Source organism: Cladophialophora yegresii, assembly GCF_000585515.1.
Source record: "Cladophialophora yegresii CBS 114405 chromosome Unknown aczIN-supercont1.6, whole genome shotgun sequence".
Lineage (NCBI taxonomy): Eukaryota > Fungi > Ascomycota > Eurotiomycetes > Chaetothyriales > Herpotrichiellaceae > Cladophialophora > Cladophialophora yegresii.
The window spans coordinates 608,168-625,719 of NW_006913050.1; the positions used below are offsets into that span (position 1 = coordinate 608,168).

The following is a 17,552-nucleotide window of genomic DNA, read 5'->3' on the forward strand; positions in this document are numbered from 1 at the left end:
TCCAGTATTGGGAAGCTTCCTCAATTTGCGACTGCAAATTGAATGTGGATGGATTCTGGGGAAGTCAGAGTATGCGCAACGCAGGGCGAAACCCTTGCATGGAGGCACTTTGACAAATCTGCTGGCCGCAGCAAGATTTGAGACGGAGAGTGAAGAGGATTTCTCACTTTGTCACGGAGCTATCCAGCATTTGATGCGGAGGATCAGCACCGCTGAGACGAAAGACGCAAAGCGGAAAATGGACAAGCCTCATGGTTGGCCCCCGACAAGCGGGCATTTGGTGGTGCGAAGTGAAACCCAACCCCGTGTGCTTTAGCCGAAGGATCTCAGGGTCTGCGTGGCATTAGGGCCCCCGCATCGCCTCTCGAACGCTCAACACAAGCGTGCCGGCTAGAGCCAGGTGGTCGGATTGCTCAGCAGGAACATGGAGAGTACCACTTGTCTACATAGCTGTATTTGTGCAATTGAGTTCGGGATATCCATGAGGAAATGGTTATAATGTTGGGGCGGTGAATCACTGCAGAATAATCAACATTCACTTGATGATCACACCTCAGGTCATGAGACGAGTCATGACAACCTGCATTGAGTACGAGTAAAAGGAGCGTGACATGAGTGTTTCAATCCCACTGACAGTTCTCTCGAATTGAACCTGGACCACAGCGGAATTTACGCCATGGTGCGTTTGACGAGGAGCTCCCATCGATCGGGTGCAGCACCACAACACCGTGGAAGGGTCCAGACAATTCGGAGAGTTCTACAGTTGCTCACCGTTGCTGTGGTTGAGGTCCAAATATTTCATGCCACTGGAAAAAAGAGCTTGGCTGTGCTACCGGACTTGACGCTGTGATGAGGAGCACTGATATTTTCTGCTGCCACGTCTGGAGCAGAAGCATTTGAGAGACAGGGTCAAAAGGACGGATATACTGTACGTACGCAGGATTAATGGCAGGCGTTGTCGGCGAGTTGAGACAAGCTCTCGTGTGCGTCCGATTTACAGTTCGATCGAGGGACCCCGGGCGCCGAGCAGGGCACGCGAGCGACCCAGGAGGCTCCTGCGTGCGCCTGGAGGGCCTAGCGTGGGCCGCTTAAGCTCTCGCTTTAAGCCGAGAATAGGCCTGACGACCGAACAATGGCGTAACTGGAAACTGTTTGACCACTGACATGCCGCTCTGGCTGTGGCAACCCCGGTCGACGGACTGGGAGATTCTCCAGGACCAGGACTGGGCGTGCCGATTGCGTCTTCCGTCCCCGTGTGGAGAGCGTCGTGCTTCGGTGCTGTGGCTTTGTGCCCGGCCGTCTTTCGCCCTCGACAAAAGCTGAGTGATGCGCAGTCCACCTCTCACTCACCCGCATTTGCAATTCTCATCTCGCTGCATCCTCGCATCGCTCAGGCCTCCTCATCAGTCAGCTCCGTCCAATCTTGCTCTACCGGCTGCTCCCTTCACTCGCGCCGTCTCGCCACTGTCCGAAGACGGTCGTTTCCTTCACGGCTCATTTGCCTCTGCTGCCAAAACTCTCAGCCGCTGACTACCAAATTTACCCGTCGAATTGCCGCGCAGTCTCCGATCTCAAACTCAATATATCACCGACCGTCCTCGACTGCGAGCCGCTTTCGTTGAGGCGGCTATGAACACAGTGGTCGAGGCCATTGCCGCTTGATGGGCACAATCAGGATAACGACCTCTTGTTTCCCGCGCACCGGTCGCTGTATTTTAGGACGGGCTTAAGATGAGCCCGGTACCTGCGATTGAACATGTTTTGCACACTCTGGTGAGGCGCGCTGAGCCTGACAATCCGGAAGACAGACCGAGTGATCCAAATGGCCTGGTTCTTGAAGCATGGGGTGAGTGCCCTTGAAGCTCGTTGTCCAACCCGAAGATTAAGATCCGCAATCTGACACCACAACCACGGGAACAGCTCAAGGATACATGGTGGGGTCACTCATCATCATGTCCTGCATCACACTTGCAAACATGCGAAGAGGTGTCCTGCTGCACAAGTTGATTTTACTCGAGGTATGGTTAATCCTTACAAGAGGCGATCCGTCCGGGCTGAACTGATGCTTTCGATAGCTTGTGCTGGGATACTGGCAGGGTTTCTTCATCCTGTTTAACCCTCCAGTGTACGCGTGGTGGCTTTCAGTCGCTGCGATTCCTCTGAACATATCCTGGTGGCTGCACAATGTAATCGCCTGGATGAAGCTTAGGCCTTTTTTGAACAAGGTAGGCAGCCGACTATTCATCGGTACCATCATCCTAGTCATCCCGTACTGGATCGTCGAGATATACGCCAATTTTACCTATTTCCACAATGTCAACAAGGTCTTCCTGAAAACGAGGCCGTGGGAGGCTTTGTGTCGAGATCCGTGGTGGATATTGGCAGCATGCCTCCTGATATACAACATCAAGACGAAGTACGATCTAAGCCTGACGCAAATCGTCCGAATATCGCCCCGGTTCGCTGTGATGCTGGGCGCTATGGTCCTCAGTATCTGCTTTATTGTGCTGGACGTCCTGTCGGTGACCTCGGCTCTTAAATCCGTGCTTCCGGTCGGGATCAACCCTTTCTGGAAGTTATCCTTTGTTTTCAAGTGCTTGACCGACTCGGTTGTCTTAGACGACTTCAAGACAGCATTGGACCGACTCCGAGCATTCAAACTGAGCAGGCTTGGGAGCTTTGCCATTGATGGCGCGGACAGCCGAAGCAAGAAGCACAAAGACGCCGTAACGAAGGCCAACAATTGGACGAATCCATCCCCAGTAGCAGACAAACCTCAACCGGTCGCACAACTGCCCGTTCTGCCCAGTCCTGATGGAGATTACGTCAAGCCCCGGTGGGAGGAGTTGAAACCAGGACGCTCCCATCATGTGGAAGATCCTGATCCGACGGAGGTTGCCCGGAACGGCTCAAGAGATCGTGATCCAGAGGAGAATCCTTTTGATGCGATCGATGCGATCGATTACGCCGATCCTCAACGGGAGGCAAGCGACAGTCATATGCTCCAATCCCAAACGAGTTGGTTACATAGGCGGTCATCGGAGGAGACCTCAGACGCCGATATCGAATATGCAATGGCCGTCCGCGAGGTGACGAATGAATCAATGGAGCACCAACGCACTAGGGCCAAGGGAATCGGCGTGGCGAAATGAAGCAGGCATGGAACGATTTTCTGGTTCCCTGCCCTGATTGCGATTCAATGACACGCGCCATACACCACGAGAAATGTGGTAAAGTAGGCAAAAAGCACTCGATTGCCGCCTTGATGCGATCCCCGGCAGCCTCCAGTTTGCACGAGCCGACCTGTACGCCACGTCGGGCTGAGACTAATTGATAGCCATGCTACTGAACACAGACTGTTGGGCGGGCGGGCTGATCGAGAACGAAACCCCCACGATACAGGCACACCGCATCGTCGCGTTACGAGAGCTTGTTGGAAGCCGTCACCGGGTGATGTACATATTCGTGTGAGGACACGATGCCGCGGAGACCGGAGGGCATCGGCCCCAATAGAGGGACTTCCATGAACGGACCGACAGGACAGGGCTTCGCCTGGAGCGATTTTGAAAAAAATGATGGATGAGAGACGAATCTTGGGAACACTTGGCTGGTCTTTTTGAGTGCAATGATACCCCTGTATGGTCGGATGTTTATAGCGAGGATAACTTAGTTTCAGGGGCACTCGTATGAAGTTCACCACACGCCGCGGGCATTTACTTAAGTGGGGCTCGTGACGCCTAACGGCCGGTGCCACCAAACTTTAGGCTGCGAACGCGTCCTGCGCGAGTCCAGGGTTGATGGCCAACAACCCAAAATCATACACACCACTGCGAATCATCAACGCTCTGGTTCTTCCCTTTCACCGCGCATCCCTCGCACATCGGTTCTTGTCAGCATTGCGCCGGCGTTGGAGGACATAGCGTGCTGGCAAATGTCTTCGTCCTCGGATTTTCTGTTTCCTCAGACCAGTCGATGTACCTCCCATGGACGTCCTATCGCCTAGTACTCCCAATGGGGACTCCGCTCATACCTCGTTGCTGGAGCCGGTCGATCCTCTCCATGTTCTCCATCACATCGCTGCATTGATCGAGACGACCCTGGGTGCGGCGAGGCGGGAACTGGAGGCGGTCGGCAGCTTACTCTCGAAAGGCAGCCATGCCGAAGCCCTCAGCAAATGTGCTCGATTTGCGGTTGACCCCCAGGTGACGCTGTATGCTCAGAAGGATGTTCGGGAAGAGTTGGTTAATGGCCATAATGACACCCCAAGTGAGTCGAAGAATGGTCCTCTGCGGCATGACTCTAATCGGTCGGCAGAAATCGAGCACCTCTACACCCTATCGTCCGAACTCAGTCCCGCACCCACGACGGTTGCCACCATTGCCTTCTTGAAACTGTCCGGGCCTTTAGATGGTCGAAAGTCGATAGCCAGCCAGATCCAAGTCTTTCACCTTCCAGGCTCCTACAACATCAGCGGCGAAGCAACCACGGCTGGAGATGCCATCTCGCCCTACGAAGTCGTCTACTCACTTCTGCACAATGTCCTCAGTCCCTATTTCGAGGCCTATACCCGGCAACAGGGCTCCGCGACTCGGAATTGGTATGACCCGCAGGCCAAAGGCGGCGTCCCGGGAGCAAAGAGAAGAATTGCCGAACTGGAAATGAGCCTGCTTCACTTGCAACAGAATACCGATATTCCCATGATACATCTTCCAATGCACGAAGTCGTGATGGGCGCCATGCAAGATGCAGAAGCTCAGGGCAAAGCACCTTCCGTCCAACTGATTCCGGCCCATGTTCTCGAGAACACCACCGTCCTGAATAGCATTCAAAACCATGTCAACACGTGGATCAAGTCGATACAGAATATCACAAAGTTCACCAAGGACGTGAAGGATGCCGCTCCTACTCAGACATCGGCAGCTCAAGAGATCAGCTTCTGGCTATCTATGGAGGCGGCCTTGAACAAGCTGGTAGAGGAGATAAGCCTGGACCACGTCCGTTTGACCCTAGAAATCCTCAAGAAGGCCAAGCGGCAACAGGCCGTGGTAAGTTTCGAGACTGACACTGGCTGGAGGGACTCTCTTGACGTTGTGCGAAACTATAATACTCTGATGCGCGACTTTCCCCTCGAGGAAATGTCCTCGGCCACCTCGCTGCCAAAGCTGGCCGAAGCCCTGGTGCTGATCTTCACCCATCTGAACAAAAAGTGGAGGGTTTGCAATTATCCTATCCGGCGAGCTCTGAGGCTGGTGGAAGGCATTTCGGAAGACATGAACACCCACGTACTCCGCCTGCTCCAAGGCCGTTCCATCATGTTGTTGAGCTGGGTAGAATTCACTGAACTGATGGACTCGGTCAATCAGGTTTGGGAAACCTGGGACGATCAGATGAAGAGCTTTACTACCGTTGCTCGAGAAATCACCCGCCGCAAGAATGCCGACTTTGTGCCGGTCAAGATTGTCCCTAGACATGCCCAAACACAGGAGCGACTGCGCTATGTCTACCAATTCCGAAACGATCACGAACAACTGCGCCGGACCATTGTCAATGTTCTGGGACCCAAAGCTAGAGCGAACGACCCAACTCAACCGGCGGATGACAGCGCCGTGGCGGTGGTTGAAGAGCTTGGAGACGTTGACGCCGTGGAAGAAGTAGCTGCAGCCTACGAAATTGTGCGCCATGTAGACATCCTTGATGTGTCTCCCAAAGGCACGGAAATCTGGGTTCAAGCCGAGATGCAGTATACTGAACGGACATCTCGTGTCGAGGATTCGATCATTACGAGGTTGAGAGACCGACTAGGAAGAGCGAAGACGGCAAACGAGATGTTTCGCGTCTTCGAGAAATTCAACGCTTTACTCGTCAGACCTAAGGTTCGGGGCGCTATCGGAGCATATCAGACCCAGCTTCTGGAACACGTCAAGACCGCAATCGCCGCGCTCCACGAGAGGTTCAAGCAGCAGTACGGCGGCTCGGAGGCACAGATGATGGCTCAACTTCGTGACACCCCTCCAGTCGCCGGAGCTATTCTGTGGGTCCGCCAGATCGAGGTACAGCTGGAAAATTACATGTCCAAAGTCCAGGCTGTGCTCGGAGAAGAATGGATGCTCTATACCGAAGGAGAGAAATTGCAGGCCGAGAGCCAGATGTTCCGAAAGAAGCTCACGACTCGCGACATCTACGAAGCATGGCTCCGAGACATCCAAGCCAGAGACATTTCCGTCACCGGTAGGCTGTTTACCATTTCGCGAAGTCGCGCTTCCAACGGAGCTATGGAGCTCATCGTAAACTTCGACAACCATGCGATCTCCCTTTTCAAGGAAGTCCGCAACCTCAGCTGGCTCAACTATCAAATCCCGCATCGGATAGCGACGACTGCGAAACAGGCCCAGCGCGTGTATCCCTACGCGCTTAGCCTTATGGAAAGCGTGGCAGGATATTTTGCCGCATTCCGGGCAATTCAAGAGGTACCTGACATGGCGCCACTGATGGCAGGCTACGAAAAGGAGGTTCAAAGCCTTTTTGGAACGGGCATCAAGCTAAAATGGGACTCTTTCATCCATTCCTACGAACTACACATTAAGGGAAAGGCCACGTCCAATGATTCGGCACATGTGCAATACGTCCGGGACTTGGCTACGGCTGTCACCACATTGCAAAACAAGACAGCCACCGTGCGAACCCTCGAGCAGACCATTCAACAAGCGATCTCAGAGATGAAGACATGTCAATACACGGCCAAGAAGTTTCATGCCCAGGTGGACGTCATTCAGAATGCCGTGGACAAGATGAATCTCGAAAATTTTTCGAATCTCTCCAGCTGGGTCTCTCAGTTGAACTTGCAGTTGCGCCAGATCTTTGAGAACCGTCTCCATGCGGCTCTGAAGCACTGGACCGCTACGTTCACGTCGGTCGGAGCGCAATATCCCGCTTCTGAAGAAACAATCTACAATGTGCAGTTTCCTCAGATACAGATCGAAATAATGATGAACAATCAGACTGTCTTTGTCGACCCTCCTCTGAATTTCGTCAGAGCGTCTTGGATACATCAACTCGAAGAGTGGTTGGATATACTGTGCCACTTGCCTCAGATCAGAGCGTCGCGCTATCAAGTGACCGCAGATATTGGCGCGCCACAACAGATGCCGACCTTCACCGACTTACCCATGCTCAACGTGGGTGCGCTTCAGGCTGCTTACAACGCCATCGACGCCAGAATCGAAGACATGGCTGTCTACCTCGAAGAATGGTACACTTACCAGAATCTATGGGATCTCCGCAGTGACCAGTTTCGTGAAGTTCTTGGTGACGATCTGGCGCAGTGGCATCAACTACTTCAGGAAGTCCGTCATGCACGTTCCACCTTTGACACGTCTGAGGGACGCAAGACTTTCGGCAGCGTTGTCTTCGACTATGAGCAGGTTCAGGCGAAAATTACTCAGAAGTATGACCAGTGGCAATATGAGATCACGACCAACTTTGGCGGAATTCTTGGGAACCGTATGGCAGAAGTCTACTCTGAAATGAAGCGATCCCGTGCGGAGCTCGAAAATCAATCTCTGGAAGCCTCTTCAACTGCGCAAGCGGTCGCATTCATCACCACCGTCCAGCAATGTCGGCGCAATGCAATATTATGGGAGCCTGAAGTCGAGATCTTCCGGCAAGGTCAGACGGCTCTTTCCCGTCAGCGGTACAACTTTCCCAGTGACTGGCTTTATGCAAATCAAGTCAGTGACGAGTGGGATGCATTTGAGGAGATTTTGAACCGCAAGAGCAAGGTTGTCGAAGATCAGACGGACGCTCTCCGTGCCAATATCATTGCGGAGGATCGTGTCATCACTGGCCGGATAACGGACGTGGTTGCGCAGTGGACCGAAGAGAAACCAGTATCCGGTACCATCCCACCAGCCGAAGCCGCCGAGCTTCTGCGCATGTACGAAGGACGCATGCAGAAGTTGCAGGGAGAAGCGGAGACTGTGTCACGAGCGAAAGAAGCACTTGCTTTGCCCCTGATTCGGGACAACGCCCTGGCAGCAGCGCTCGAAGAGGTGAGCGACTTTAAATCTGTCTGGTCGGCACTGTCTACGATATGGCAGAGCATCACCGAGCTCCGCGATATGCTATGGACTAGCCTTCAGCCCCGTAAACTGCGGCAGTCACTGGAGGGCCTGGTGAAGATGACGAAAGAGATGCCCAGCCGCATGCGACAGTATGCCGCCTTCGAGCATGTACAAAACGTTCTTCGACAACTGATCAAGGCGAATCCTCTCCTGACGGACCTCAAGTCTGATGCGATCCGTGAACGACACTGGTTGAAAATCTACAAAGCCTTGAAGCCCAACAAGCGATACTCGGAGGTCTCAATGACTCTGGGAGATGTGTGGGATCTTCAGCCTGTGGCCAGCGAATCTACAATACGAGATATTATCGTCCAAGCACGTGGAGAATTGGCACTCGAAGAGTTCGTTCGACAGGTTCGAGAGACATGGCAGAGCTATCCGCTTGACTTGGTCAACTATCAGAACAAGTGCCGTCTGATTCGGGGCTGGGATGACCTGTTCTCCAAATGCAGCGAGAACCTGAATTCCCTGCAAGCCATGCGCCACTCGCCGTACTACAAAGAATTCGAGGAGGAGGCTTCATCATGGGAGGATAAGCTGAACCGCGTTCATGTCCTGTTCGACGTTTGGATTGATGTCCAGAGGCAATGGGTCTACCTCGAAGGCGTCTTCACCGGCAACAACGACATCAAGCATCTTTTGCCTACTGAGTCAAGTAGATTCTCCAACATCAACACCGAGTTCTCGGCGGTCATGAAGAAGGTCTACAAGTCCCCGTTCGTGATGGACGTCCTTTCGATCCCCGGTGTTCAGAAGTCCCTGGAACGACTGGCCGAGCTTTTAAGCAAGATCCAGAAGGCCTTGGGCGAGTATCTCGAGCGCGAGCGGGTGTCGTTCCCGCGGTTCTACTTCGTTGGTGACGAGGACTTGCTCGAGATCATTGGCAACAGCAACGACAGCACCCGTGTGGCCAAACACTTCAAGAAGATGTTCGCAGGGATTTCTGGCGCCAAAGTCAACGACGACAACACGATTACCGCGGTGATCTCAAAGGAAGGCGAAGTAGTCATGCTCAAGAAAGAAGTGTCTCTGATCAAGCTGCCCAAGATCAACGATTGGCTTTCGGCACTTGACAGCAGTGTGAAGCAGACCTTAGCTGAACTGCTTACAGAAGCCGTCGTGGCTTTCAGACCGCTGTTTACCGCCGACGACCTCGACGTGGAGCAATTCCAGGATTATATGAGGCGGTTCCCTGCGCAAATCATGATACTCGGTGCCCAGGTCGTCTGGACCGACTTAGTCCAGGAAGCGCTGGAAGCCGCCGGGCAAGGTTTGTCGAAGCTCCATGAGTACGAAATCAGACTGCTCAACCTGTTGGCCGAGAGTGTTCTGCATGACTTGCCCGCTTTAACTCGCAAAAAGTGCGAGCATTTCATCACCGAGGCGGTGCACCAACGGGATGTCATCGCAAAACTTATCGCGACCGAAGCAAATACGCCCGGCCACCATCTCTGGATCCTGCAGATGCGCTATGTCTATGACCCTAACGCAGATTTGATGGGCCGCTTACGCATTCAGATGGCTAATGCAGACCTTGACTATGGGTACGAGTACCTGGGCGTGCCAGATCGCCTTGTCCGGACACCGCTTACCGACCGCTGTTTCCTCACGTTGACGCAAGCTCTCTGTCAGCGACTGGGTGGTTCGCCCTATGGCCCTGCTGGAACAGGAAAGACCGAGTCAGTCAAGGCTCTGGGGCTTCAACTGGGACGTTTCACGCTGGTCTTTTGCTGCGATGACACGTTTGACTTCCAGGCCATGGGCCGCATCTTCCTGGGTCTGTGTCAGGTCGGGGCTTGGGGATGCTTTGACGAATTCAATCGACTTGAAGAAAGAATCCTTTCCGCTGTCTCTCAGCAGATCCAGAATATCCAGATTGGCCTCAAGCACACTACCAACGAGCAGAAGGCACAAATCGAACTTGTTGGGCGCCGATTCAAGGTCAACCCCAACACCGGTTTGTTCATCACCATGAATCCTGGCTACGCGGGCCGTTCCAACTTGCCTGATAACTTGAAGAAGCTTTTCAGGAGTGTTGCCATGTCCAAGCCGGACAAGGAACTGATTGCCGAAGTCATGCTGTTTTCGCAGGGTTTCAAGCAAGCCAAGCAGATCTCACATCAAGTCGTTCCGTTCTTCGACCATTGCGCTCGCCGACTCTCGAAGCAACCTCACTATGACTTTGGCTTGCGAGCACTGAAAAGTGTCCTCGTCAGTTCCGGCGGCCTCAAGCGTATCCGCATGCAAAGCTCGGAAGATACACTCAGTGATGAAAGCATTCTGGAGCCTCAGATCATTGTACAGAGCATCAGAGAGACAGTCTCTCCCAAACTCATCAAACAGGATGTCGAGACACTTGTTGACCTGCAGGCCCAAGACTTCCCTAACGTCGAATATGTTCCTGCTGACATGACTCGGCTCGTCGACGCCATCAAGGAAGTCATGCAAGAACATCACCTCACGGAAAGCGAGGCCTGGATGACAAAGATTCTTCAGCTGTATCAGATCCAAAACATTCACCATGGTGTCATGATGGTAGGACAGTCTGCTTCTGGCAAATCAGCAATCTGGAGAGTCCTGCTACAAGCTCTGCAAAAGGTCGAGGGCATTGAGGGCGTCCATCACGTTATCGATCCAAAGGTTATGTCTAAGGAAGCTCTCTATGGCAGCCTTGACAGCACAACCCGGGAATGGACCGACGGTTTGTTTACTGCCAGCTTGCGAAAGATCGTTGACAATCTCCGTGGCGAAGATAGCAAGCGGCATTGGATTGTCTTCGATGGCGATGTCGATCCCGAGTGGGTGGAGAACCTGAACAGCGTACTTGACGACAACAAGCTGCTCACCCTGCCAAATGGTGAAAGACTCAACCTGCCGCCGAACGTTCGAATTATGTTCGAGGTCGAAAGCTTGAAGTATGCTACACTTGCAACGGTCAGTCGCTGCGGTATGGTGTGGTTCTCGGATGACACCGTCAGTCCGTCCCTGATGATCGACCATTACTTACAAACGCTGGCAAACCGTACTTTTGAAGATCTCGACGACGAAATCAAAGCGGCGGGTCTTGGTGCAAAGGCTGAGGAGACCCAACGCCGTGTGGTGGAGACACTGAAAGCACTGGTCGAGCGCGATGGTTTCATGTTGAAAGCACTATCAACAGCGAGGAATCACAAACATATCATGGAATTTACCACCGCGCGGGCTCTCGACAGTCTCTTCAGTCTCTTGGCCAAAGGTTGCCGAACAATCCTGGAGTACAACATGAACCACCCTGAATTTCCCCTGGAAGTGGAACAGACCGAAGCCTTCATCTCGAAGAAGCTTTTGCTGGCAACTGTGTGGAGTCTTGTGGGCGATGCATCTTTGACCATTCGCAAAGAATTTGGTGATTTCCTTTCGACGATGACCAGTATCGACCTACCAGGCTTGGACGGCAGTGCTTCCCTCATCGACTACGACGTGATGTTGCCACATGCGCAATGGGTGCCCTGGCAGTCTCAGGTACCTACGATCGACCTGAACACTCATTCCATCACCCAGACCGACGTTATTATCCCCACGATGGACACCGTGCGCCACGAAGACGTCTTGTACTCGTGGTTGGCTGAGCACAAACCCCTGATGCTCTGCGGGCCCCCGGGTTCTGGTAAAACAATGACTCTCTTCAGCGCACTTCGCAAACTCCCCGACATGGAAGTTGTCGGTCTCAATTTCTCTAGTGCCACTCAGCCAGAGTTGGTCATCAAGACGTTCGAACAATACTGCGAGTACAAGAAGACGCTGAACGGGATGGTGCTATCGCCTACCCAGCTTGGCCGTTGGTTGGTCATCTTCTGCGACGAGATCAATCTGCCAGCGCCTGACAAGTACGGCACCCAACGAGCTATCAGCTTCTTGCGGCAGCTCGTAGAGCAGAATGGTTTCTGGCGGACATCGGATCGAGCGTGGGTGTCCTTGGAGCGTATCCAGTTTGTCGGCGCTTGCAACCCGCCAGAAGATGCGGGTCGTCATCCAATGGGTGACCGATTCTTGCGACACGCACCCGTGGTCATGGTCGACTACCCAGGTGAAGTATCCTTGACACAGATCTACGGCACTTTCAACAACGCAGTCCTCAAGGTTGTGCCATCCCTGCGTGGGTTCGCCGATGCCTTGACACATGCAATGGTCGATTTCTACCTGAAATCACAAGCCAGATTCACACCTGATATTCAGCCGCATTACGTTTACTCACCTAGAGAATTGACTCGATGGGTTCGTGGCATTTACGAAGCAATCGCGCCTCTTGAGCACCTTTCTCTGGAAGGCTTGCTCCGCATCTGGGCTCATGAGGCACTGCGCTTGTTCCAGGATCGACTCGTTGAACAGGAAGAGCGTGTTTGGACAGCTGACATGGTCCGTCAGACAGTGCTTCAGCATTTCCCTACGGCAGATATCGACCAAGCTCTTCACGGACCGATCTTGTTCTCGAATTGGCTGTCCAAGAACTATGTGTCTGTTGAACAAGAGCAGCTGCGGGAGTTCGTCAAAGCACGTCTGAAGACATTTTGTGAAGAAGAGGTCGATGTCCCGCTTGTGCTCTTCAATGATGTCCTTGAGCATGCTCTACGCATCGACCGAGTATTCCGTCAACCTCAAGGCCACCTTATCCTTATCGGCACCAGCGGGAGTGGCAAGACAACACTGTCACGATTTGTGGCCTGGATGAACGGGTTGAGTATATTCCAAATCAAAGTCCACGGCCGCTACTCCGCAGAAGACTTTGATGATGATTTGAGAACCGTACTGAAAGCTTGCGGCACACGGGGCCAGAAGGTGTGCTTCATCATGGACGAGTCGAACGTCCTCGATTCCGGGTTCCTCGAGCGCATGAACACTCTACTCGCCAACGGAGAGGTCCCTGGTCTCTTTGAGGGAGATGAATACTCCGCGCTGATGACTGCTTGCAAAGAGGGAGCTCAACGACAGAATCTCATGCTGGACTCGCAAGAAGAACTCTACAAGTGGTTCACGCAGCAGATCGTCCGCAACCTGCATGTTGTCTTCACCATGAACCCGCCACAAGAAGGTCTATCATCCAAGGCTGCTACCAGCCCAGCGCTGTTCAACCGGTGTGTCCTCAACTGGATGGGCGACTGGTCGGATCAAGCTCTCTTCCAGGTCGGCTACGAACTCACCCAGTCCATCGACCTCGACAAGCCAAACTTCACCGCCCCTGACAGTATCCCTGTCGCTTATAGGGACCTGGCTTTGCCAGCCTCACACCGAGATACTATCGTCAACGCAATGGTGCATATACACTACTCTGTTCAGAAGACCAATGATCGGTTGGAGCGCCAGCAGGGCATCGTCACATACCTCACGCCCCGCCACTACCTGGACTTTGTGACCCAATTCGGCAAACTCTTCAGAGAGAAGCGTGAAGACCTCGAAGAGCAACAGCGACATCTCAACGTCGGTCTCGAGAAGCTCCGAGATACTGTCGACAAGGTACGCGACCTGAGGGCAAGCCTGGCGCAGAAGAAGCAGCAACTGGAGTTGAAAGATGCTGAGGCAAACGAAAAGCTGCAACGCATGGTGGCCGACCAGCGGACAGCGGAGTCACAGAAGACGACTTCGCTCGAGATCCAGACAGAACTAGAGAAGCAAGAGAAGGAGGTAGCCAGCCGAAAAGAAATCGTGTTGGGCGATTTGGCCAAAGCCGAGCCAGCGGTCATCGAAGCGCAACGAAGTGTCAGCAACATCAAGAGACAATATCTCACCGAAGTGCGATCGATGGCCAATCCGCCGTCTGGTGTCAAGCTTGCTTTGGATGCAGTATGCACGTTACTCGGTCACAAGGTCGAAAACTGGAGGGCTATTCAGGCTGTTGTGCGAAGAGACGATTTCATCGCAAACATCGTGAACTATGACAACGAGAAAGATATGACGCCCAGTCTCCGGCACAAGATGCGCCACGACTATCTGTCCGCTGAGGACTTTACGTTTGAGAAGGTTAACCGCGCCAGCAAGGCCTGCGGTCCTCTCGTCCAATGGGTCGAAGCACAAGTCAACTACTCTGAGATCCTGGACCGAGTGGGACCGCTGCGAGCCGAAGTGGAGCAGCTCGAAGACAAGGCACTGCAGACCAAGGCGGAAGCGAAAGCCATTGAGAATACAATCTCGAAGCTTGAAGAAAGCATTGCGACGTACAAGACAGAATATGCGGCCCTTATAAGTGAGACACAGGCGATCAAGAGCGAAATGGCGCGGGTCCAGACCAAAGTCGACCGTAGCCTTCGTCTCCTGGACAGTCTTTCTTCCGAACGGGTCCGGTGGGACGCAGCCAGCAAGTCATTCGAGACACAGATCCAGACTCTCGTTGGCGACGTTGTTATCGCGTCGGCATTCCTGGCATATGGGGGCTTGTACGATCAACAATTCAGAAAGTCCATGAGTGATGATTGGTTACACCATATGTCTCAATCTGGCATCTCCTGCAAGGCCGACGGCTCCGTCCTGGGCTATCTGTCGTCCGCGGACGAACGTTTGGAATGGCAGCGGCACTCACTTCCCGCGGACGACTTGTGCATGGAGAACGCCATCATGCTCAAACGCTTCAACCGGTATCCCTTGATCATCGATCCGCCAGGCAGAGTCACAGAATTCTTGAAGCAGGAGCACCAAGGCAGGAAATTGACAGTAACAAGCTTCCTTGACGATGCTTTCACGAAGCAGCTTGAGAGTGCATTACGTTTTGGCAATCCGATCTTGATCCAGGACGCCGAATATCTGGACCCCATCTTGACACACGTTCTCAACAAGGAATACCAGAAGACGGGCGGGCGGGTCCTTATCCAGCTAGGCAAGCAAGAGATCGACTTCTCTGAGCACTTCCAACTGTATCTCTCCACTAGGAACCCCTCGGCGGCTTTCGCACCAGATGTATGCAGCAGGACTACTTTCATCAACTTCACAGTCACGCGAAGCAGCTTGCGGACGCAATCGCTAGATGATGTCCTCAAGGCAGAGCGGCCGGACGTCGACAGGAGACGGACCAACTTGGTCAAAATGCAAGGCGAATTCGACACCAATCTCCGACAGTTGGAAAAGAGGCTGCTACAGGCCCTCAACGAGTCTCGCGGTAACATTCTCGACGATGACAACGTCATTCAGACACTCGAGACTCTGAAGAAAGAAGCTGCCGTCATCACCAAAAAGGTTGCCGAGACGGAGGGCGTCATGGCTGAAGTCGACCGTATCACCCAAGGCTACAGTCATATTGCCAATGCGTGCAGCGCCATCTTCGCTCTGCTCGAACAGCTGCATCATCTCAACCACGGATATAGATTCTCGCTACAATACTTCATCGACATTTTCCACACGGTGCTCCACCGAAACCCTCATCTGACGAACAAGACAAATCATGAGGAACGCGGCGAGATCATCTTGAAGGACATTTTCGTGGAAGCTTACCGCCGAACCTCCTTGTCCCTGCTGCAAAAGGATCGCATTACGCTGGCGATGCTTCTTGTTCGAGCCACTCCCTACCAATTTGACCAATCTGCGATGGAGCTCATTCTGGAGGATCGACCCCACTCCCGTGGCGCGGTGCCTGCGGACGGTCATGACGAGGACATCATACCGGCAGTCAAGCGAATCCCAATCTTCCAACAGGAGAAGATTGATGCCACAAGCACAGGTTGGAAACAGTTCATGTCGGCTGAGCGTGCAGAGCACTGCGTCCCGATCCTTTGGGATGAGACTGACAACACCATGGACCAGAACCTGTACAAGTTGTTACTGATCAAGCTGGCTCGACCAGACAGATTCTTGCCTGCAGCTCAAGCACTCGTAGCAAGCGTGTTCGGATCAGAGATATTCCAGGGCGATGATGACTTGAGAACAATCGTCGCGCAAGTCACGTCTTCGATTCCGATCGCATTGTGCTCCAACCCCGGCTTCGACGCAAGTTACAAGGTTGATGCTCTGGTTGAGAAGCAGAATACATCATGTGCCAATGTCGCCATGGGATCCGAAGAAAGTGTCGCCAGCGCAGACAAAGCGATCACGAGCGCTGCAGCAAGTGGCAGCTGGGTGCTGATCAAGAACGTTCACCTGGCTTCACAGTGGTTGCAGAGCTTAGAGAAACGTCTGTCGGCACTCAAGCCACACCCTGATTTCAGGCTGTTCTTGTCGATGGAATCAAGCCCCAAGATCCCGGTCAACCTCCTGCAAGCGTGCAGAACACTTGTGTACGAGCAACCTGCCGGCATGAAAGCGAACATGAAGGACACCATGACGGTACTGTCGGACCGAGGCTCGCGAACGCCGGTGGAAAAGGCTAGACTCTACCTCCTGCTATGCTTCCTTCATGCTGTGCTGCAAGAACGGCTCCGATACGCGCCAACACTGGGATGGAAAGGCCTCTGGGAGTTCAATGACAGCGACTACGAATGTTGTTCATTCATAATAGATTCCTGGGTCGAGGCAATCGCACAAGGACGTTCCAATGTGGCCCCAGTCAAACTGCCATGGGATTTGATTCGGACGCTAGTGACGGAGATGTATGGTGGCAAGATTGATGATGAGGGGGATTTCTCGTTGCTGGGTCAAATTGTGGGCAAAGTTTTCGACCCTGCTGCGTATGAGACTGACCACGAACTGGTGTCTGATCCGGATGAAGGCCAGGCGCTGAAGGTTCCTTCAGGGACCACGATTCGTGACTTCATGGGTTGGGTGGATACACTACCTGAACGAGAACCGCCTGCATACTTGGGACTCCCCGCCAACGCCGAGAGATTGCTGTTAATGGGACAAGGCAGGGAAACAATTAGCAAACTGGCCAGGATTACCGATTTGTTGGAGGAAGGTGAACAGACCATGTCGGAGGCTTCACATAGGGCTTGAGGGAGGTTGGGCATGGAGTTGGGTCATGGACAGGAATGGATTGGTTGATTTCATGAGGGTTGGAAGAGTGCTTCCGTCATGACCATAAAGTGTCAGCGTCCACATGGACACGTTTTCTTGTGTTGGGACGGACGGCAATTTGACCAACCGCCTTTTGAGCGCAGAGTGTACGGCGTTGGGGAGGCATTCAATCATGGGTATACCCCGTCTTAGTACATTCGGCTTGCTGCCTTTGTCTTAGATAGATTTCAACGACAGAATTTCGAAATGTGCTTTTCTACTCCGTAGCTTCTCTGCGCGCTCGACTCTCAACGCTGTGCGCGACGAGGCTGTGCCATGCACAAGGCTGACCATCACGTGTGGTGCGTCCGGCCTACCTTCCTTCCAATTGGCTGCAGCCATGTCACTGCGAGTCCACGCGACGGAGGGCAGCGACCAAAGAACCAGGTGTTCATACTGGCTAATAGTGTAAACAGGTGTCCTTGCCTTCCTTCAGCATGCTTAGCACCATCTGCGTTTGTTCTTGCATATTAATTCGAGAGC

At 53.2% G+C, this 17,552-nt stretch overlaps 2 protein-coding genes across 2 annotated transcripts; both read left to right on the top strand.

Moving 5' to 3' along the window:
• Positions 1–1,952: 1,952 nt before the first annotated feature.
• On the top strand, positions 1,953–3,152 carry A1O7_08227 (uncharacterized protein; the record flags this gene model as incomplete). The annotated part of the gene is made up of 2 exons (XM_007762220.1): positions 1,953–2,018; positions 2,076–3,152. The coding sequence occupies 2 exons, from the start codon at positions 1,953–1,955 to the stop codon at positions 3,150–3,152; spliced, it is 1,143 nt and encodes a 380-aa protein (XP_007760410.1).
• An 831-nt stretch (positions 3,153–3,983) lies between these two features.
• A1O7_08228 (dynein heavy chain, cytoplasmic) lies at positions 3,984–17,009 on the top strand (the record flags this gene model as incomplete). The annotated part of the gene is made up of 1 exon (XM_007762221.1): positions 3,984–17,009. The coding sequence occupies one exon, from the start codon at positions 3,984–3,986 to the stop codon at positions 17,007–17,009; it is 13,026 nt and encodes a 4,341-aa protein (XP_007760411.1).
• Positions 17,010–17,552: the final 543 nt, after the last annotated feature.